This window comes from Callorhinus ursinus, unplaced genomic scaffold, assembly GCF_003265705.2.
Source record: "Callorhinus ursinus isolate GAN/ISIS: 27379988/994484 unplaced genomic scaffold, GSC_fseal_2.0 scaffold15, whole genome shotgun sequence".
Lineage (NCBI taxonomy): Eukaryota > Metazoa > Chordata > Mammalia > Carnivora > Otariidae > Callorhinus > Callorhinus ursinus.
In genome coordinates, this window is record NW_027397077.1 from 39,142,283 (window position 1) to 39,163,934 (window position 21,652).

General features: G+C 40.7%; 2 protein-coding genes and 1 long non-coding RNA gene across 22 annotated transcripts in view; 2 read left to right on the forward strand and 1 right to left on the reverse strand.

Moving 5' to 3' along the window:
- Window positions 1–7,192, forward strand: part of THUMPD3 (THUMP domain 3 tRNA guanosine methyltransferase) — a 21,919-nt gene extending 14,727 nt beyond the window's left edge. For all 6 annotated transcript variants that reach the window (XM_025884856.2, XM_025884857.2, XM_073901596.1 and 3 more), the window contains exons 6-10: window positions 630–699; window positions 3,054–3,169; window positions 5,910–6,020; window positions 6,616–6,739; window positions 6,923–7,192. In XM_025884856.2, the coding sequence (XP_025740641.1) occupies window positions 630–699; window positions 3,054–3,169; window positions 5,910–6,020; window positions 6,616–6,739; window positions 6,923–7,072 (571 nt within the window). In that variant the 3' untranslated portion in view covers window positions 7,073–7,192. The remainder of the gene's footprint in view (window positions 1–629; window positions 700–3,053; window positions 3,170–5,909; window positions 6,021–6,615; window positions 6,740–6,922) is intronic.
- The window catches only part of LOC141374215 (uncharacterized), a 24,319-nt gene extending 5,741 nt beyond the window's left edge, over window positions 1–18,578 (reverse strand). The window contains exon 1 of the long non-coding RNA XR_012380950.1: window positions 18,526–18,578. This is a non-coding gene — a long non-coding RNA (uncharacterized lncRNA). The remainder of the gene's footprint in view (window positions 1–18,525) is intronic.
- A 156-nt stretch (window positions 18,579–18,734) lies between these two features.
- Window positions 18,735–21,652, forward strand: part of SETD5 (SET domain containing 5) — a 79,964-nt gene continuing 77,046 nt past the window's right edge. For all 15 annotated transcript variants that reach the window (XM_073901610.1, XM_073901612.1, XM_073901611.1 and 12 more), the window contains exon 1: window positions 18,735–19,063. The gene's annotated coding sequence lies outside the window, so the exon portion shown is untranslated. The remainder of the gene's footprint in view (window positions 19,064–21,652) is intronic.

Here is a 21,652-nt window from a genome sequence, read left to right on the forward strand (position 1 = left end):
AAAAACTGAAGGGTTGTTAAAAAGATTAAATGAGATAATGCAAAGAGCTTAAATCCATGGCTTGGTAAATATGGAGTGCTCAAAGTAAAGCAGTTATTTCTGGCAAGGTTCTTACCTTTAAAATTAAATTCATAAGGAAAGGAATACTAAATGTCTAATTGCCAATAAACTTATCATCGATACTTATCAATACATGTTTTACTTGAAACACAGTTGAGATTTTTTTTTCTTATGGAACAATACAGGTTTATATACAAAATAAAACTGTGTGTTTTCTAAAGACATGGTTGGATAGATAGATACACACGTATATATTAAAAGATCTGGAAGCTCTCGGGTTTCAGCCCCCCCCCCAAAAAATAAAAGATCTGGAAGCTAAATTCCATCTGTCAGTGAAATGTGATTTTGGATGAGTCAGAGGGTACTTTAGCTATACGTAATTTTTTTTAAAGCTCTAGGATATAGAGTCAATCTCTTAATTACAAATTGATTTTTAAAATGAAAATTAATTGGTGTTCCTTTATGCTAGCATAATAGGTCCTTGATCTTACGGCTTCAGGAATAGTCAATGTGAAAGCCCCAGCTATTGATTGAAGTCTTTTTGATATAGGCTGTTTTCTTTTCTATAGGCTCTGTGCTCCTCAACCTACTGATATAATAGTTGATCCGATGTGTGGAACAGGAGCAATACCAATAGAGGTAATGACGTTTCTTTATCTTTTGGATAAGCAAGTGATACATCTAGAATATTCTAGACCTAAAGGGCAAATTACACATAATGAAATCATCGGGGTTGGGTGAGTGGACCCCCAAGAGTTTTAAAAGAATTGCACTAGTTTAAAAAAAAAAATTAAAAAAATTGCACTAGTAAAGCAGGGATTTTTGTGTGAAGGATATAACCACTTACTACAACTAGCTAAGGACTGGTAGCTTATAAGTGATGGTTACTCAGTGGATTACAGAGGAGGCTGAGAGTTACAAACTGGTGAGTCCCTTTTTTATAAAAGACAATTGGTAGACTCGAAGGCATAAGCATACACTGGAGGAGGGTGTTCCATCTCTATAAAGTGAGATTATGCTTCTTAATCCACTTAGGCTCTTGGAGGGAGTAAATATAGTTGTAAAATGGAGAAACCTATGATAATGTTATTTAGATTTTTCAGGAAGTCTAATATGGTTACACACAAACACTCTTAAATAGTTTTCAAAATTACTGTGATACTAAGAGGACTCAAAAACTACTTAAAGCAAAACAGGAAATGGAAAGGCATTTTCTAAGTGGAGAACATTTAACAGTAGAGTCTCCTTGAATCAGTATTATCTAAACTTTTACAAATAATTTGGAAGAGGGTGCTCCTCTTTAAAATTGCTTAAATTTATTTTAAAAAATTGCTTAAATTTATGAGACATAGTAATTTCTTACATAGAGTATCTAAAGCCAGTGGGAATAAACTGCAAGGAGATACACAGATTCTATGAGTGGGCAGAAACTGGACAGGTGAACAAGTCCAAAGCAACCCACAAAGGGAAAAATAATATTCAAATTGCAATTAGAAAATGGCATGTGTCATTTGGGAGCTAAAATCCCAGAAGGAAATCTTGGTAGTCTAGATGACTACTGTTTTCTGGTAGTGTGAGCTAGAGAAATTTACTATGATTAAAGAGCTGCCCACAGAGAAAACTCAGTTGTTGTCAAGAATTCCAGGAACAAAGCAGAGTCTTCCTCTCTAGCATTAAACCTTGATGTACCTATGTCTGAAATAGGGAAAGTCACTTTGTATCAAGAAATGTACAACAGAGCTACAGAGTCCAGAAGAGCCCACCCTCCAAAAAGATACAGAAAAAGGTTGAAGCATTTCCATGTAAGTGTAGACATGAGAATGTTAATACAGAAAAATCTATACTGATACATGATCAGAATGAACGAAGTTATGAAATGATTGACAGTATGTATATAGAATTCTTAACCCAAGTATAAAATAGTGATCTAGAGTTCTCCTTTTAAAATTTGGAAGTACTACAAAATCCATCTTTTTCAGAGGCCAAAAGTCTAAACAGATTGAGACAAAAAATGAGTGTTGGGGAATCAGAATCACTTGAGAGGCTTTCATCCAATTCTGTAGGTCTCTTCTACATCACCCTCAAGTGTGTAGGAAAAAGAAAAGGCGATGAAGCCTTGTGTTCATGGATATGGGTTATATTACTGTTTACAAAGGAAGAAGAGGTATTTGTTCCTCATCCCTATACAGAGGGCAGAACTTCCTCTGCTTTCATATCAGAAACCTGTGAATCTACATGGAACATTGTTCAGCCTAGGGTAGGGTGTCACCTCCATTCCACAAATGATATGTAACATTGGTATTTATGTTCTGTTGACATGTTTCTGACTTAACACTACAGAATCTTTTCAGGGATGTGGTGGTATCATTCAAAGGCCTATGCAGTGGGTATTATATTTTATTTGAAATTTTCAAATACCCCAATATATCAGATTATATAAAATCCTGTAATCACAAAAGGGTATAGGTTGGTCACTTCACTTTGGTTAAGTTTTTCAAACCATGGTTTTATTTCAGGTCTGTAATGCTTACTGTGTGCCACACACTGCTGCCTGAGGGATTGCATAGAATATGAGACTTGTCCTTAGGGAGATTTCTTGAAAGGTAGACAGGTATAGAAATAACTAGAAACAAGTGCAGTGACAGAGTATGTAACAAAGTGCTTTGGGTTAGGGAGGCAAATGAGAGACAGCTAAGAGAGTTGGGTTAATGTGAGAGAGTGTGACATTTGAGCTAGGTCTTGAAAGATGCATAGGAGTTCAGCAAGTGAGAAAGAACAGGAGGGCTTTTCAAGCAAGGGGGATGGCAAAGTTCACGACATGCAGTGTTCTACCACTTTAGAAAACCATTGGATTATTGGATTGGATTGTCTAGTTTATTGACAGTCAATTGAAATGATTTTCCCTTTAATCATTTCTGGGTTTTGGGGAGTTTTTTGTTTTTGTTTTTTTGCAGTTTGATACTTTGGTTTTAATATATACTATTGTCTTTTAGGGGGCTACTGAATGGTCTAACTGTTATCATATTGCTGGTGATAATAATCCGTTGGCTGTGAATAGAGCAGCAAATAACATCTCATCTTTATTGACCAAGAGCCAAATTAAAGAAGGGTAAAAATTTGAAAGATTTTGTAGCATTTCTTACACTTAGATAATCACTTTTCATATTGACTTTATGAATTAATACCCCCAGTGCATGGTGACATCATTGTAACTAAAATGAACATACTGTGAGACGCCATTAAATTTTAAAACCGTTTATTGAAAATAACTTACAAAAATATTTTACTGTAATTTCCCCACCCAGTGCAACTGTTTATTTCTGTATTCCTTTTAGTGGAAAAATAATGTGATTCATTTTAATTTTACAAATTTTCAAACACTTTCAATATTTTTATATAGTCTTTTTTAAATGACTGCATATTTGTGTAGAAATTCTACAGTTTATTTAGCCTTTCCTCTATTATTTGGCACTTTAAAGCAGTGTCAGAGTTGGAAGAAAGCTGAAAGCCATTTTCACATTACCTATAGGAGATCCTGACCAGTGGCCTTCGTCTGTCACCATCTGTAATGACTTTGTCTCTGAAGGCTGTCAGTTCCGTCTTTGCACAGCTTGGAGTTCTAGTCATGTCTTTTAGTGTACTGAATTCCTCTCTGTACCTTCTATGTATTTGTTTTAGACTCACTGGATCCATAAAGAAAAATCTTAGCTCTGTGTCACATGATGCTTAACATCAGACATTTGAAGAGCTGCCCAGAGTCCCCCTCCTCCTATCCCATTCCTCCAAAATCCTCTCTCCTGCAAGCAAAATATTCTAAGGTCCTTCAGCTGTATCCTATCTTTGCACTGGAAGTCCACTGGTGTCTGGGAAATTTTGTGTTTTTTTATCTATCTGTTGTTACAATATCTTAAGCCCTGGCCCACTACTCCAGGTTACACTCCGTGATGCCCCTTGTGCCAGCCTTTCACCGTTCTTTCCGTTTGTCTTTGGAAGAATTGGTTGAAATGTCACTTGGTCTTCCATTTCTCACCAGAAGCCTCATAAAATTGTTTCTGTGTTCTCCTCTGCTGATGCCCTTTATTTTCTCAAAGTGGCAGGAGTAGGTAGTGGTCAGCATATTTGTTGAAGTACAGATGCTCCATATCCTGAATACATAGCCCAGGGAAGTGGTTCTATCCCATAATTGGCCTTACGAAACCTAGAGACAGCTGCCTCCATAACCCTTAATGTGAGGTTTGTTTTTGTAAATAGAAATCAATGGTTTTAAAAAAATACTTATCTATTTGATGCAGATATTCCTATTTGTTAGTTATACATGGAATGCCTCATACTGTTTTAGGTCTGTATGTTGGTTATTCTCTTCTTTGCTTATTTTTTTGCCCTTTATTGATGAGAATCACCAGTGCTTTGTTTAGTTCATACACTGTTTGTTCTGTGTTTTTATGCTCATTGCTTGTTTCTTTATTCCTATTTCCTGTTGAGGTTTTTTAAATTTATTATTTAAACTTTAAGTTACAATCTTTTTTTTTTTAAATGATAAATTTTCTGTATTTTGGTTTCTTTTTAAATCGTTGGTTGTGTACTTGTCTCACTGATGTAGTTGTTTAGGGCAGTGCTTCTCAAAATTTAATGTGCATGAGTCACCTGGGGATCCTGTTAACTAGATTCAGTAGGTTTCAGATGGGACCTAGGAGTTTTGTGTTTCCTAGCAAGTTTATGGGTCACACTAATGGTGCTGGGGCTGTGGCCCAACTTTGAATAGCAAGGGTTTAGATCATTTTTTGTACCTAAGTAGTTGAAAGGTTTTAACTTATTTTATTGATGATGAATTTTTATGGTACGTTTTGTTGCGTATTTATTGAAATTTTCTCGGGGCTTAGTACATCACCAGTTTTTTTGAAACCTGATAAAACATTTTCAAACAAATTATTTCTATTTTCTATATATTTTATCTTGCTTTTCAGACACTCTCTACCTTTTTTGTCTATTCTACCTGTACTATTTCTATCCATCCATCTTGATTTTACTATTTTTTGTTCACTTCTTGTTTTGTTGCAGTTATTGGTACCTGTGATTGTGATTAATATGGCTACTTTTGATAATCTATGCTTTTTTCCCGTTATGGAGTGACTGCCTTTATTGCACATTTTCTCTTAAATTCTTCATTAACTGTCAATAGAATAACCATTCATTTCTGCTCACAATCTTTGATTTGCCTTTCTTAGCCTGTGCCTTATTGCCTGTTGTATTTTGTTATATCAGCAGCTTTGCCTTAATGAGGATTTGCATCATTTATATTCTTTTGTTAATCTGTTTTTTCAACCTTCTTTTCCTGTCTTATTTTTTCATTGTGTGATACATGCTTAATTTTAAAACAAGTATCTGTTTTACTAATTTTACGTATCTGTTTCTTTAGGTTTCCTGTTATTGAAAGATCTACCAAACTTTAGATGTGTCACCTCATAATCTTTGTTTCCTGTGTTCATTGATGTTTTACATTCTCAGTTATATAATTTACTGTTTCATTACTGTTGTCAGTCATCTTTTGTAGTTCTTTGTGTTGCAATCTTGTTTACCCGTTAATCAATTTTCTTAAATTGTAGATGAAACCAGACATCTTTTGAAACCAACCTTAACCATTTTTTAAATTGTCATTTACAGATTTTGTCATTAGAAAAGTTTTATCATGTTAACTTCGGATTTCTTCTACATTTTGGTTTAAAATTTTGCTTATTGTTAATGTCAATGATACTGTTATTTTAGTAGCATTTTGTATTTTATAGCAGTCTCTTCAGAAATGTTTTTAGATTTCATACTTCAGAATAAGCACATTTCCTTTGTCCCCATAGCAAAGTGTCCTGGGGCTTGCCCATAGATGCTGTTCAGTGGGATATCTGCAATCTGCCATTGAGAACTGGCTCTGTGGACATTATTGTAACAGACATGCCATTTGGAAAAAGGTGGGACTTGGCTTTTAAAAAATGAGTTTTACCTTCACTTGTTAAACTTACCTTCTGAGAGCTCATTCTATCAGAAATCTTCAATTCCTTTTAGTAGACTTAGAGCACTTTTTCACTTAAGAATTGTATGATGGATTCACCCATTTTGTTTCTTCTGAGAACTCATTTATTAACTGCATTTTGGTCCTGGCCATCACAGGTTAATCCATTTCTGGGCCCATTGCTGAATTACAGGGTACTTCACAAAGGCTGAGGAAAACTTGGTTCTAATTCTCAGAATAAATGTTTTCTCATCATTGGTTTGGTTTATGTAATCTGTTTATTACAGTCATTAAGAGGACAACTTATATAACTATTATAGTTGTCAGGAAACTGTTCTGTAGCCAGTTCATCTGTTTCATATTTCTAAGCCATTTACTAATAAGTCAGATTACTCATTTTATTGGCATATAATGGCAAAGCCCTGGCTTCTAAAGGGCAACTATTTTTTTAGGTTTTAACATTTTCTTATTGTAATGAGTTTTTAATTTCTCATTTCATATAGTTCTAGGTGTTTATCTACTAAGTGTTTGATTCACTGAACCTTCTTTTATAGGATGGGCTCCAAAAAGAGAAACTGGAACCTTTATCCAGCTTGCCTACGGGAGATGAGCCGTGTCTGTAGACCAGGGACAGGCCGAGCTGCACTACTTACTCAGGACAAGAAATGCTTTACCAAGGTGCTGTAAATTAGCCCAAAAATTCACCCTGTGGCAACGTTAGGATCTTCTATTTAAACTTAGGAATATTAGTTTGAGTAGGATTTGTTTTCTCTTCCCCCATGGTTTCTTACTACCAACTACACTGCTGGTTGGTCTACGGATTTTCTGCTAATTACTTCTGTCCTTTTTGTGTATACACAGGCATTATCTGGAATGGGACATGTGTGGCGGAAGGTACATACTGTCTGGGTGAACATAGGGGGCCTTCATGCAGCAGTTTATCTTCTGAAACGTACACCTCAAGCTTTTGTTGATCCTTCAGAACAAGATAGGGAAAGAACTCCTTGGTGATGCCAAGAATGAAGATGGTTAATGGTATTTGTGCCTCCCAACACTGGGAATGTCAGCATGAAGAACTTGGTTTGAGAGAAAAATAGTGTTAATAAAATTGCAGTTTGCAGTTTAAACTGGTCTAAAGCTCTTCACCTTTGTTAGCAAAAGGTGTGAGTGGAATTAAAAGTTCTTAAGCATAGCTTTGGAGCTCTTTTTGAAGAGCTGGGCAATTACTACTTAAAATGCTTTCAAGATCCTAAGCCTACTAAAATGCTCTGGGATTTGGTTTTGAGTATCTATTTTCAGGCTTCATAGCAGTTCCTGTTTTCCATTGTAGCAGGTAGAAAGCTACCCTGGCCTAATGGAAAGGAAGAAAACATAAAACATTTTGGGCCATACTACATTGCCTGTGCAGCTTTGCTCTTTATAGTTTCTCAAGTTAGCTTTACCTCACAGTTCATAAAATGAAGCATTCCATTTTGTGAATAGTGTTTGCCCCCTGACAAGAAATCTCACCAGACCAACTGGAAAGTTTACCATCTGCCTTAAAAATTAAAATATGCATGTTATTAAAATATATAAAACTAAAACAGAGGATTAGGATTGATGAAAGGAATTGCAGATTCTCTCAAAGTCTTTAAGGAAAAAAAAAAAACTTCACAAGCATTCTGTTTTCTCTTGGATCTGTATTCATACTTAGCTGTTTTTCCAGTTGTATAAAGTCCTTTCTGACTGTAGAAAATGAAATGAAGTCCTTGTAAAAATGGTGCCTGCCTGGGACAATACTAGTTGAGGTACATGTGGAATTCTTTACAATATTCAGAGTTTATCTGGGAGTTTCGGGCTCTATTCAGCTTCGATTTTCAGTGTCCTCATACCTTAATTGTAGATATCTTACATTTAGAATAAAAGGACATAATCCTTTTGAGACTTCACATTAGCAGCATAGCCAACAGCCCTAGTCTGGTTTCTGATCTACTACTACCCCACACTTCAGCATGAATTAGAAGCAAGATACTTATAAGGGTTTTATTTTTTTTTTTTTATTTTTTACTTTAAAGATTTTGACAGACACAACTAGAGAGGGAACACAAGCAGGGGGAGTGGGAGAGGGAGAAGCAGGCTTATCCCTGAGCAGGGAGCCTGATGCAGGGCTCCCCTGAGCTGAAGGCAGATGCTTATTAACAAATGAGCCACCCAGGCGCCCCTTAAAAGGGTTGTATATCCTAGACTGGAGTTTTTACCATCAGAAAGCACACCCAAAAGAACTATTTTGGGTTCACCATAAAACCATCTTTCACTTTTTTTTTTTTAAGATTTTTGAGAGAGCGAGCGAGCATGGCAAAAGAGGAGGCAAAGCAGGGAGCCTGACATGGGTCTCAATCCCAAAACTCCCAGGGATCACGGCCTGAGCCGAAGGCAAATAGATGCTTAACTAAGCCACCTGGGCGCCCCGGGGCTTTCACCTCTTAATAAACCATTTAAACCTTTCATTATTGGGCCCGTAATTGGCAGAAGTGGAAAGTAAAAGGACCATGTCTGTTTCTACCACTGTTTACCAAGTGCCTGGCAGAGTACTTGCCAAAGTGGGCATTTAATATTTGCTAAACAAATAGTATTTTGCGTGTTGGCTTAGTTTTTAAGTATACCAAATTTGTACTTGACCCATCATATATGGGTCAATATATGTTCATGTTTGAGGTGAGACATACAAGGGTAACTACTGGGCAGTTGGAAATTAAATGTTAGTGAGCTAGCCATAGAAAAAGACACCCTTATTCTCTGCCTAGCCTTTCCCAACAAGTTTAGGTGAGACGTTATGTGGGAATCTCAGGGGGATACGGTGAAGGTTTGAAAATTCTATGAGAAAAATCAAATTATTGTACCTTGGTACTTTATCATTGTTTATAAGAGGCCTACCACTGTCACCCTTATACTTTTGTCTCAAGGCTAACAAGTCTGCTAATCAGTTGTGAAGCTAGTAGCTATTCAGTGATACTTTCTTTGATAAAAGCATTTTCTCTAGAAAAGAGAATGGTTATTTTAGTTTTTCTCAAACCCAAATTCTTAATTTCCACATTAGAAATTAAAACTGAGAAAAAATTTAAAACAATAATAAATGCATCATGTTAACATTTTCATGGAAGTGACTTTAACAGAGTAATATTTTTTCTGCAATTCATTTCTCTTAAATGTCTGCCTCAGTAGAAGGCAGCTGGATTTTTGTTTCTCTTCTATATTGGCTGAGATATTACTTATTTGCAATTTTTGTCATTTCATGTATTTGGTCATTTGGAAAATACTGGTTCACCAAGTTATATAAATTTCCCAAATGTTGGCCCAGTTCATTATTTGTCCTGCATCAGCTAGTCAAAGCTTAATAAGCTTAATATCACCACCTAGCTCATTAAAAAAGGTGGGGGGAAGCACTGGGGTGGCTCAGTCAAGGTTAAGTGTCTGCCCTCAGCTCAGGTCATGATCCCAGGCCACTGGGATCGAGTCCCACATGGGCTCCCTGCTCAGTGGGGAGTCTGCTTCTCCCTGGGCCCATTCCTCCCACCCCTGCTTGTGTGCACATGTGCTCGCTTGCAAAAGTAAACAAAATCTTTAAAAAAAAGTCCTTTTAAGTATTAGGAAGATGTGAAGCTCCTGAGAGTGGATACAACTTTTCCCAAAATTCTAATTTTCACTTGAGTTTAAGTTTTGTCATTAACTGCTATCAACGGTTTTCCTTGAAAGGTACACTTTCTTTATATTTGCAAAAATGTCTGCCAGATAGCCAAGTTTGACAGTCATTTAGGTAAAAATGCTGTGAAAAGAAAATAGCTAACTCAGCCTGCAGCTCAATCGCCTGAGTGTTTTTTCTTGAAACAACCACTGTACTTTAAACATGTAGCTGAAGTACTACATGCAAACTTTCTATTTCATCACTCATACTAAAGTTACATACTAAAGGTCTGGATTTCATAAAATGATTTTAATGTTTTTACAAGGGAGAGAATCTCCAGCAGACTTAGTGCTGAGCATGGAGCCGACGCAGGGCTCGAACCCACAACTGCAAGCCGAAACCAAGAGTCGGATGCTTAACCGACTGAGCCACCCATGTGTCCCTCACAAGGACATTCTTAAATGGAACTGCCACCGCCCCTTCCCTTACCCTGCAAATGCATGGCAGTAAACAATGACTACACTTCGGTACCACTGCCTTGATTAATGCCAAGATGTCAGCAGTTTTACCAACTTTTGCTTTCTCACCATTAGGGAAAATATCAGTATAAAACGGGGGATTTTAAAAAGTTACTCAAAGGGTGCCTGGCTGGCTCAGTTGGTAGAGCATGTGACTCTTGATCTCAGGTTTGTGAGTCTGAGCCCCACAGTGGGTATAGAGATTACTTTTTTAAAATAACAAAAAAATAGTAAAAAACTACTCAACACTTTTAACTGTTTCAGGGCATGTGTTTGCCAAGCTTTGACAGAAGTCTCTTTGACTAGCTGATGCAGGACAAATACATGGAAAATAAGCCCAGCCATTTTTGTAGGTTCATCCACTTGTAAGGTTTAAATATACTTCTACAGACTAGATACTAATGCAGACTTTATGTCTGTACCTAAATGTTTAATATGACAATGTATTGTTAAAAAAATGACACTGCCATTTTTACTTTTCATCCGGCAGACAATCAGCAATGTCCACTGTGTAATACAGCTTTTTGTAAAATTGCTCAGTTACTGTGTAATTTTTTTTAAAGACGTTTATTTGAGAGAAAGAGCGAGCATAAGTGGGGAGGGGCAGAGGTAGAGAGACAAGGAGAGAGAATCTCAAGCAGACTCCCCATTGAGCAGGGAGCCTGACGCAGGGCTCGATCTCAGGACCCTGAGATCATGATGAGCCAAAATCAAGAGTCAGACGCTCAACTGACTGAGCAACCCCAGACGCCCCAACTGTGTTTTGTTTCTCCAGCAATGTCATACAATAACTTACCCTTTAAGATACTACTGTAGCTTTTTCTTATAGTTTCTTTGGAGTTGATTCTCCCTATGAGAGAAGTCTGCTGTATATTGGTTTAACCTTTTTAGCATTATTTATATTTATTTATTTATTTTTAGCATTTTTAGACATAGATGGTGGCTGTAGGTTGAACAAGTAGTCATAATTTTTTTTAAGCCAATGATCCATTCTTTTATTTTTAAATCTCTTTCATTTTGAAGTTATCTCTACACCCACCATGGGGCTCAAACTTAACAACCCTGACATCAAGAGTCGCATGTTCTACCGACTGAGCCAGCCAGGTGCCCCACCAATGATCCACTCTATAGGAAAATATAAATTGGTTTATTTTAGAATAAAGTTATTAAATTCTAAAAAAAAAAGTTGTATTTAAGAATTTTTTTCATATTTTAAGGAAATACTTAAAACACTGCAACAAGACAACAGAATATACTTATATTTATGTTTTAGGCATAAAGAGAGCTACAGGATTTCAAAGTCACAATTGCACAATATTGGGGGTTGCTAGGTTTACAGAAGATATAACCTAAACACTAAGTTAATTTCTAAAAACATATTCATATCCTAAATGTACCACTGAAGGAAATTCTAGATAATTCAAGAATATACTGCACCATTTGATTAATATCAGTGATGTCATCACACATCGTGTAGCCCCTGCACACTTACGAGAATAAGATGAAAAGGTAAATAACGTAAATAACATCATCCTAGTATTACTAAGTTTTATCCCTGAAGACCTCCCTATGCTTAGGCAACAGAGACACAGCCATAAATAAGCACTGTCCTGTCCTCAAGAAGCAACCTGAAAAAGTAGGGAAAATCTCCAATTACACAATTACTAATTTAATTATGATTGTCAGAAGTACCAGGACAACATTCAAGCGAGGGATCCAATGTAGTGGAGCTAAGGGCATCAAGAAAGGTTTCCTTGAGAAGTTTGTGCTGAGACAGTTCTTCTCAGTGAATGACAGTCAGTTACTGAGTCCTTTAACTTCCTTTCCATTATGAGTGCCATCACTCTATACCAAACCACATTACCTCATGTCTGGACTACTGTAAAAGAACCTTCAAATTTCTCCATCCCTGCAACCCATCCGGCATCCTGCAGTTAAGATTAATTTCCTGAAAGACCATTTCCATTAAAAAAAAAAAAAGTTTCCATTAGAGAAAGGCAGTACCATATGCTGGTAAGGAATACTGACTAATAAGTCTGACTAATAAGCAAGTCTGACCTGAGTTTAAATCCCTGGTCCTTAATTTGTTGGTCTATCTACAGAAACGTTCAACTTTTTTAGTTTCCTATTCTGAAAGATGGGGTTTTATGTATTAGGACCACACTTAATACACTGGCAATGAGTTCGGCACACTATGGCATACACAACTGGCACTCAATGATTATTATTAGTTCATTTCTTCTAACCCAACTGTTTCCATTAGCCTTTGCCTATAGTACATAATAGATTTATGTTGTCATTATTATAAAAAAAAAGTTTGGGAAGAGATTTTTAATCAAAGATCGGTAAAAAGAGGAAAGGTTGTGAAGTACTGACTGAGTTGATCAGAGTCCATACACTAGTGGGGCTGGTTAGTTGGTAAAATAGCCAGATCTGAAAATGTGTTACTGCTATCAGCAGGAAGATCCAATCTTCAACATGCTAAAGAACAAAAACAAAACTCTAAACCTAAAAAACAGGGTGACTAAATACCAGGACAAACTGGTAAAAATGAACTATCTTTTACTATCTGTGTGCACTGACAGTTTTAAGATTCCTATCCTAAGGGTCTCAAATTCTGATGACTATGAACTCCAGGCATAAAGCTGGAAAACAGGATTATTGAATGTGACCATGACTGAGACACAATCAGGCAGAAACTCTTTTTTTTTTTTTTTTTTTTTTAAGATTTTATGTATTTGACAGACAGCGAGAGAGGGAACACAAGCAGGGGGAGTGGGAGAGGGAGAAGCAGGCTTCCCGCAGAGCAGGGAGCCTGACACAGGGCTCAATCCCAGGACCCTGGGATCATGACCTGAGCTGAAGGCAGACACTTAACGACTGAGCCACCCAGGCGCCCCAGAAATAGTATCTCTTAATCACCATGAAGGTATATACCATTATACCAGGAGTAATCCATCAGGTTCAACCCTGACCTGGATAAAATAAACGTTTAATTCCATGCTACTAACAGTTCTCTAATAACCCAGTTTCTTACCCACTCCATCAAGAATGGGGAGTCATGAATAAGAAAAAAAGTCTTCTGGAGAAGTAAGTTCTCCATTATAAAGTAGTATGCCACTAGATAGACACAAAATCAAGAATTCTCAACCTTCTTGGGCACCTGGGTGGCTCAGTCGTTAAGCATCTGCCTTCGGCTCAGGTCATGGTCCCAGGGTCCTGGGATGGAGTCACACATCAGGCTCCCTGCTCAGCGGGAGGCCTGCTTCTCCCTCCCCCACTCCCCCTGCTTGTGTTCTCTCTCTCGCTGTGTCTGTCAAATAAATGAATAAAATCTTTAAAAAAGAAAAAAGAATTCTCAACCTTCTAAGTTACTAGATTCCTAGACATATGACCTAACAAAGTGCTCTAGAATTTTAACATTGGCCTAAAATAGTCAAAGTAGTCTTACCGTTGTGATGCTGACCCCATCATATTCTGGACTAACAGCTGCAAAGCATTATATACCAAACCTCCTCTCTGCATAAAAAATAAATGGCAGAGGGATGCCTGGGTGGCTTAGTCTGTTGAACGCCCAACTTTTGGTTTCAGCTCAGGTCATGATCTCAGGGTCCTGAGATGAAGCCCCATGTCAGGCTCTGCGCTTAGCGGGGAGTCTGCTCAAGATTCTCTTTCCCCCTCTCCCTTTTGGCCCCCACTCCTCGAGTGCGTACACTCTAAAAATAAATCTTAAAATATATATACATATATATGTATATATCATATGTATATATGGCAAACAGTATGTGTTCCAAATCTAAAAAAATTTAAAAGCCTTTACAAAACCTTCAACTTTTATCCTAGAAGTATAAGAAACAATATGGCTCTACTTCAAAAAGAGATAAGTAGTTGGTTTATGAAAAAAATAAATAAAAAATAAAGCCCAAGGGAAGTGAAGCACAGGAAGAGGAATGGGTCATACAGGAAACCCAAGGAAGAGGTCAACAGTAGACAGATGCATTTAGAGACCGCGATGCATCAGTCTCCTTTATAAATAGAATGAGGAGATTTGGGTTAAGTATGACCCTAAAATTTCTCCATAAAAGGATCCTGTCTTTTTTTACTTTGCTATTATTTCAAACCAATTTCATGTATAAATTAGTAAAACCAACATTTATTGAGTATCCAGCTCTTTGTACAGGCACTGGAGAATCAAAAATAAGTCCCTGATGAATGCATTTAAGTGGGAAGACAAAAAAGGCAATACTGTTGTTCAAAAAATGTATTTGGAGTATTTTAACATCCCTTTTACAAGAAAAACAATCTAACCTGCACGTTTCCAAAACTATTACTATTACCACTCTTCACCTTTCAACTTTTCCAGTTTTTTGAAAGGAACAATTACAAAGTAGAGTACACAGAGTATTAGAGAGGTTTCTCTTAAGTTTTTGTCATTTTTTGTCAGATAAATAGGTGTACTATAGCGCCGAGGCTGTATTTGCAGTGTGGTTCCTGGGCCCCCAAACATCAGAAGCAAATAAGGAACATGATACAGAATTCCAGTGCCTCCCACCCCTCTGTCTTAAGTGGATTCAGAATCTCTGGCTGTGGAACTGGAAATCTGCATTAAATAGCAAGCCAACTATCTGTGTGCACTGACAGTTTTAAGATTCCTATCCTAAGAGTCTCATATTCTGAGAAATCCTAAGTAAAATAAAAAAAAAATTGTCTTTTAAAAATATAACTGAAATTTACAACATGCTGTATTAGCAAATAAATCAAAATATTTTGGTTAGGATATATCCGTTAATTTATACTTTATCAGGATTCAACTTACTTTGTGATGGTTTCCTAACGATATGATACTAAGGCCTGGCTCCTCTGATCAAGTTTCTCCAAAAAATAAAAACTGTAGAAATTTAGGGCTGGTTTCATTAGTATCAGATATAGTCCTATTCCTAACTAAACCTCTGTCACCATTATGGTTTAATGAAATCCCGCTTTCCTAAAATTCATTATACATTCTTTTTTGAAACCCAAACTAGTCAACACTTGCTTTTTTTAAACACACTGTTGTCAAGTCAAGGTTAGCTTTAGTAATGCCCTGTTCAGTTTAGCTTTCAGCTATGTACAGCTGTAGTATAGGTAATAGGTTAAACAAGCAGGGAAAAAATTAAACTAAATGGGCCAAGTTTTGTTTCCTTACTGCTCAGTACGAAGAGAAAATTATCAGTGCATATTAAGTATTCAGCAACCCACAACACAAGTTTGTGGCTACAGCTACAATGTCCACAGTGGCAATTTAAATTACATCAAGTTGAAAATTCAGTTCTTTAGTTACAGTAAACACATCTCCAGTGCTCAACAGTAATATATGGTTAGTGGCTACCATACTGGTTGGCAAAAATGCAGAACATTTCCATCACCGCCGAACATCCTATTGGACAGTGCTAACCTAAAGCACTAGGAAGCATACATACAAAACTCTGAGACCAATAACCTATCAAACTTTATAAAGACATCCACATGTCACTCATTCCATTTTACTTAGGATTGGCTATCAGGGAATACACTCGGAGCTTAGTGATCCAAGACTTAACAAGAACCTGTGACCTCAAGAAGCTCAGAATAGTGAAGAGAATTTAAACAAGCAATGACAATAACCAAGAAATGCTGATTCAACCTATCAGATCAGGAGAAAGCACTGGTAACCTTTCTTTAGGGGTGTCTGGCTTATAGGAAGATTAGATCACAGAAGGCAAGATCATAGAGGAGATGGTATTTGAGTCTTAACAGTCTTGAAGAGTAAGGAACACCAGAGTAAGGGTGCCAGTCCAGAAGAAACCAGCCTACAAAGAGGACAATGACGCTATGATTTGGGTAAACAATTCAGTATGACTGGAGAGGTAATGTTTGAAGTGTATGTAAAAAATTGTAGCAAATGAAAAAGCTGTTAAGGGGTAACTGGGTGGCTCAGTTGTTAAGCGTCTCCCTTTGGCTCAGGTCATGATCCCAGGGTGCTGGGATCCAGCCCCACATTGGGCTCCCTGCTCCGCGGGAAGCCGCCTTCTCCCTCTCCCGCTCCTCCTGCTTGTGTTCCCTCTCTCGGTGTGTCAAGTAAATAAACAAAATCTTAAAAAAAAAAAAAAAAAGCTGTTAAGAAAAGAGGTTAGCCCATTGAGGGGCCTTGTATATCACCTTCACGTTGATGAAATTCATCCTGTAAGTAGGTAGGAGCTAGTAAAGGAGTTGCATCAGTCATTTTCAGCTCTATGTGTATGTTGGGACAATTGTCTCAGCAACATTTTAGATGGATCAGAAGATGATACCAGAGGCAGAGACACCCGTTTGGAGGCTATCAACATTATGGCAATCGAGCCCAGTTACTAACTGATGAGAACAGAAATAGAAAGATGGATTCAGAGGTATTCAAAGGAGGTAAAATGCAGATGTTGCTGAACCTCATATCCAATTTTCAGTAAGGCAGTAATCAAGGTCACCTGGACTTTGAAGAGATCAAGAGGTAGAATCCTAGCTGAGGAAAAGAAGTGTAAAACACGGTAAACATTCAAGGAGGAATAAATGCATCACTGGGTAAGAGTGAGGCCTCACCTCAAACTAGGTAGCCTTAATTGGCAGTAGAACCGATCTGTCTGGTTTCATGACTCACCGGGCTGCCAAAAACAGGAGAGGAGAAAGCCACTGCTATGTCTGGGGATTGAAAGAGCAATTAGAACAAATGCAAAATGGGCTCAAAGTAGGCGTGCGAGTTGCTAAGATCCCTAACCCTAGGGATGCAAGGAAAGGGCCTAAAATTTTGAGATTAATACTTAATTTGAAACGCTATACTTTGGTGGTGTTAGCAAGGTTCTCAAATGGAGTGAGTAAAAAACTCAGATGACCATGCCTTTAATTTCCCCTTTATCTACAGGAAAAATACTACAAAAAGGATCTTTACTAATAACACGAAGTCTTGCTGCTTAAAATCAGCCCGAGGTGAATGCTTGGACTCCCATTTCCCTCCTCCACCCCTATTATAATTACTTTGTGACACAAACTCAAGTCTGTGGGAAGAGAGAAATCTTAACACCTGCTCAATTCCCTGCAGGACAACGCCCAGACACCAGGTTAAGCCTGGGCAAAAGAGTCCCGCCCACAATCGAGAAGGAGCGACTCGACATGGAGGCGATGACGAGATCGCGGGGGAGGGAGGGATTCTTCTAGGCCCAGGGCGGTCCTTAGGAGACAGGAGGCAGCAGAGAACTCCCATAAAGGTATTGCGGCACTCCCCTCCCCCTACCGAGAAGGGTGCGGCCTTCTCTCCGCCTCCTCCACTGCAGATCCCTCAGGATTGCAGCTCGCGCCGATTTTTGGAGAACATGCACCTCCCTCCCACAAACCAGCAAGACCGACCCCCGCTCTTTTCCCCACCCCCGCGAGTCCGAGAGCAGATCCGGCTTGTCTCGTCCTTCAGGCGGCGGACGCCCGGGGCGGAGCCGCGGTCGCCGCCACCCAGAAGCCTCGGCCCAGCAGCCTGCCTCCGCCTCCAGCGCGCGCTTCCTGCCACGTTGCGCAGGGGCGCGGGGCCAGACACTGCGGCGCTGGGCCTCGGGAAGGACCGTACCAACGACCGCCTCCCCGCCACCCCCACTGACCCGCTCAGTGGTTTCGCTCATTTGGGACCCGAGCCAATGGCATGGGGCCGTTCCCCGGGCTTCAGCAACCAATCAGATGCCGAAGCCGAGCAGGCGGCGGGTAAACCGACTCCCTCCAAGGAAGGGGCGGGTGGCAGGACGCCCGTTCAGGAGGCACTTTCACTGACCCTCCACCCCCTGCGGGAGGTCGACCGCGCCCGCTCCTCCAGCTCTCTCCCCACCCCATCTACCTACCCATCCCACCCAGGGAGCAATGCGAGAGTCCCCAGGCGGCTGCGTACTCTCGAGGCTGTAACTGACAGCCGCTTTACTCCAACCAAAACACGCCATTTGTGTTTTCACACACGGCGGGAGGAGAAGCGGCCAATCAGTGACAAGAGGTGAGCCGGAAGCGCTCCTCCCTCTGCAGGAGCAATGGCTCCGTCCGGATTCGAGCCTTTTCCGCTCTTCTCCCTCCCCCTCCGGTTGCCGCAGGGCGGGCCACACTCTTGCCTGCTTCTGACCACCTCTTTCCCTTCCATCTTAACAAACGTTATACTCCCGACTTCCCGCGGGGGAAGGCGACCCCCATCTATCAGCCAGACCGTTTCAGCCACCCATCTCCCTCCAGTCCACCGGCCCCCCCCTCCCACCAGAGTCCCGCTCCCCTACCTAGCCGAGGCTCTCTGAGGAGCCGGAGCCCCAGAGCACAGCCTCTTCTCTAGGCGGCCCCGGCGGCTTCCGCTGATTGGCGGCGAACTGGCCAATGGATGCGGGGTGGTGGGCGGAGAAGCCAATGGCGCGGCGGGAGGGGGCGTGTCCCGGGTGCCCCTGGCGCCGGCGCTGGGAATCCCCGTGCGGTCAGTGGCGTTTCCGCTCGGGCAGCGGGCTGAGTGAGCTGCCGCCGCCGCCGCCGCCGCCGCCGGGGGAGGGGCGGCCGCCGCCCGCCTGCGCTGAGAGACTCACGCAGCCCCAGTCCCGCCAGTCCGCCAACACTGTAGTGCCGGCCCCCCCTCCTTCCCTGGCCCTTCCCCCTCCCCGCCTTTGGCTCGCTCCGCCTTTCTGCCCCCCACCCCCACTTCACGGGCACGGGCCATTCCCGGCCAGGAAACGCCGTGGCGCCGCGTTGGGCCTAACTCGAGTCCTGCTGCCTCCCGGGAGTGCTGTGCGCCGCAGCCCGGGCCCAGGCCCCGGCAGCGCCTGGGACAAGGTAAGGGTCCGACAGAAAAGAGAGACCTCACGACCGGGCCCTGGGGGAGGGAAGGGTCACCTCCTCCGTCTCCCCGCGCTCGCTCTGGGACGTGGGCCTGGCCCTCCCCAGGCTTTTCACAGGAGGATGCTGTCCCTTCTCATCCCCCTCGCTGCCCCCCACACACCATTGCGCCCCTCTTTCCCAGGGAGAGAGGCCCCCTTCGTAATCTAGTCGACCCCACTACCCTTTTCATGCCTTTCCTGGGTCAGGACGCTTCCCCTCCCCCACGCCTCTTCACCCCTTTTCCTGGGAACTGCCTACTCCACGTTTACCTTTTACTTGAGGATAGGCCTCTCCCTGCCCTCCTGTAAAAATGCACAGGCATACTTTTTTCCCTCTCCCCTAACCCCCACCCCCCCCCCCTTTGGCGCGGCCTTGTGACAACTCTGATCTCTGGCGGGGGGGGGGGGGGCCTCGATCCCCCCCCTCCATAATGTTCCTGGACGCCTTCAGTCTCGTTCTTGGGTTCCCATCTCAGATGATTGCTTCTTTTCCCACACTAAAGACGTTACCTTCGCCACCCCCACTTCACGTTCTTGGGCTCTCAGTGGCGTATGCCCCAGTATCTGAGATAGCCTCATTGAATTTGTAGGGTTCGAGCTTGGAGTTGAGCCAGATTGTGTCGTTTTTCCTGCCTTGGGCGTGGAGAGCGATCATTTGAGAACGTCTTTAAAAGCAGAAAAATTTGCCCTTTATGAATTCCCTATACCTCTGCGTGGAAGCCAGGGATGTGAGGTGAATGGTGGTAAGATAAAGCCCTGGTTTTTTAAGTAGGTGAATCGCGTGAGAGGGAAAGTTGAACTGTTGGGAAAGCCCCTTCTATGCTAATTTATTCTATAGAGCGCCTTTGCTGGTCTCACTTCGTAGGAATAACTGGTCTTTCTCTTGGATACTGATGCTGCAGCCAGCTCTGCTGGTCTGGGTCAGGGGTGCGTGGATGACCTGCATTTTCTGCTTTCTCATGTTACTTGTGCAATGTGTTCACCAGTAACTCATTTCTTACCCAGAGCTCAGGGTTCCATTGGGCTTTGTCTGCACTTTAGTTCATTTCTCCAGTTTTCTCCCTGGTCATAGTACTGAAAGAGTCCCCAGGTTCTCTGCTAATTTCCTTTATAACTTGACTAAACAAGTTGCTTTTAAATGACATATTTGTGATCAAGGTCATATTTACATTTTTTGTTGTTGTTGGGCAGATGTTGCATAGCTATACTTTTGATTGGGGAGGATCCAGCTGAGTTGAGTGTTTAGAGATTTTCAGGAGAATGTTGGTGTATCTTATTTGGGAAAATTTCTTGATGGTTAATTTCATGTCATTAATGTTTTTAGGTCATTTTAAGAGAAAAGTTGTAAGTGGTAATTTTAGATGTGTGGAATGTGGATGTGAGCCTAGGACTAAAGCAAGAATATTCACTTAATCAGAGGTTTCTGGGCCTCTTGGAGGACACAGGAAATTTTTTTTATTGGATTTCTTCCAGTTTTCTCAGGAGGGTCATTAGTTTTCTTCTATAGCCCCAAATTCTGGCCCGTTATGGGATTAGAGTCTTCAAGGGTTACTCACACTGTCATTATGTATAGAAAAATGAATTATGTCCTTTGATAAGACACAAGGCTCTGTCTCTAGCTGCAAATTTAAATTTGACTATAAAGAGAGTGTTTTGAAAATTGGCCTTTTAAAGATGAAAACTTAATCTTCGCTCCTAAATTGCTGGCTTAATTTAAAAATAGATATTTGGAATTTATTTGGTGAATTTTGATTTTTTTAGTAAAAGGTCTTAGTTTAAAACTAAAAGGGTGACCTTAGGATTGTTTATTTCTAAAAGCATAATTCCAGCCCTTCTGGCATGGAGCACTGGTCCAAAAAAAAAGAAAAAAGAGTGTGTAAGGAGTGGGGGTGGGGTAAAGAGAAGGTTGTTCCTTTGGGTTGGATCACAGGGGTGAGTATACAAGGCAGCAGCAGCTGCTGGCTTTGGAGCTCTGGTTGCTACGTGAGAAGCTTGAGTAGTGCTGGCTGCTGTCTCCAGGGAAGGACAGCAGTGCAGCGTCCATTAATGCTGTTGGCTGCAGGGAGCTGCACTTAGGCGATGGCTGCTTCAGGACTAAGAAGAAACCTTGCTTTCCTGGGAATTTTGACTGCTGAGCTGGTTTGCATTTTATTGGTGGGGAGATGAGAGTTAGCAATTCATAACCTTCTACCCATTTATGGATATCAGCATCTGCAAAATGGATCACAGTTAAAGACTCTTCTTGTTTGGCTTTGGTTTTTGTTTTTGGGGGGCAGATTTTCGGTTTTTAGCTGAGGATTTGTGCTTAGATAGGTCTGAAAGTTCTGTTAGAGTTTTAATGTTTCAATCCATTTAAAACCAAAGTAATAAGAATTTAAGGATCTTCCAGAGAACCAGAATGGGAAAAATCAGTTCTTTTTTCTGCAACTGACATGTTTCCTCCATCCCTTTAATTATTGAATTAATTTTGATATTTTGTTGTTTGTGTGCCTCCTTCCTTCCCTCGAGTTTTTAGGCCACATTTACCTTATTGAATAGATGTTTT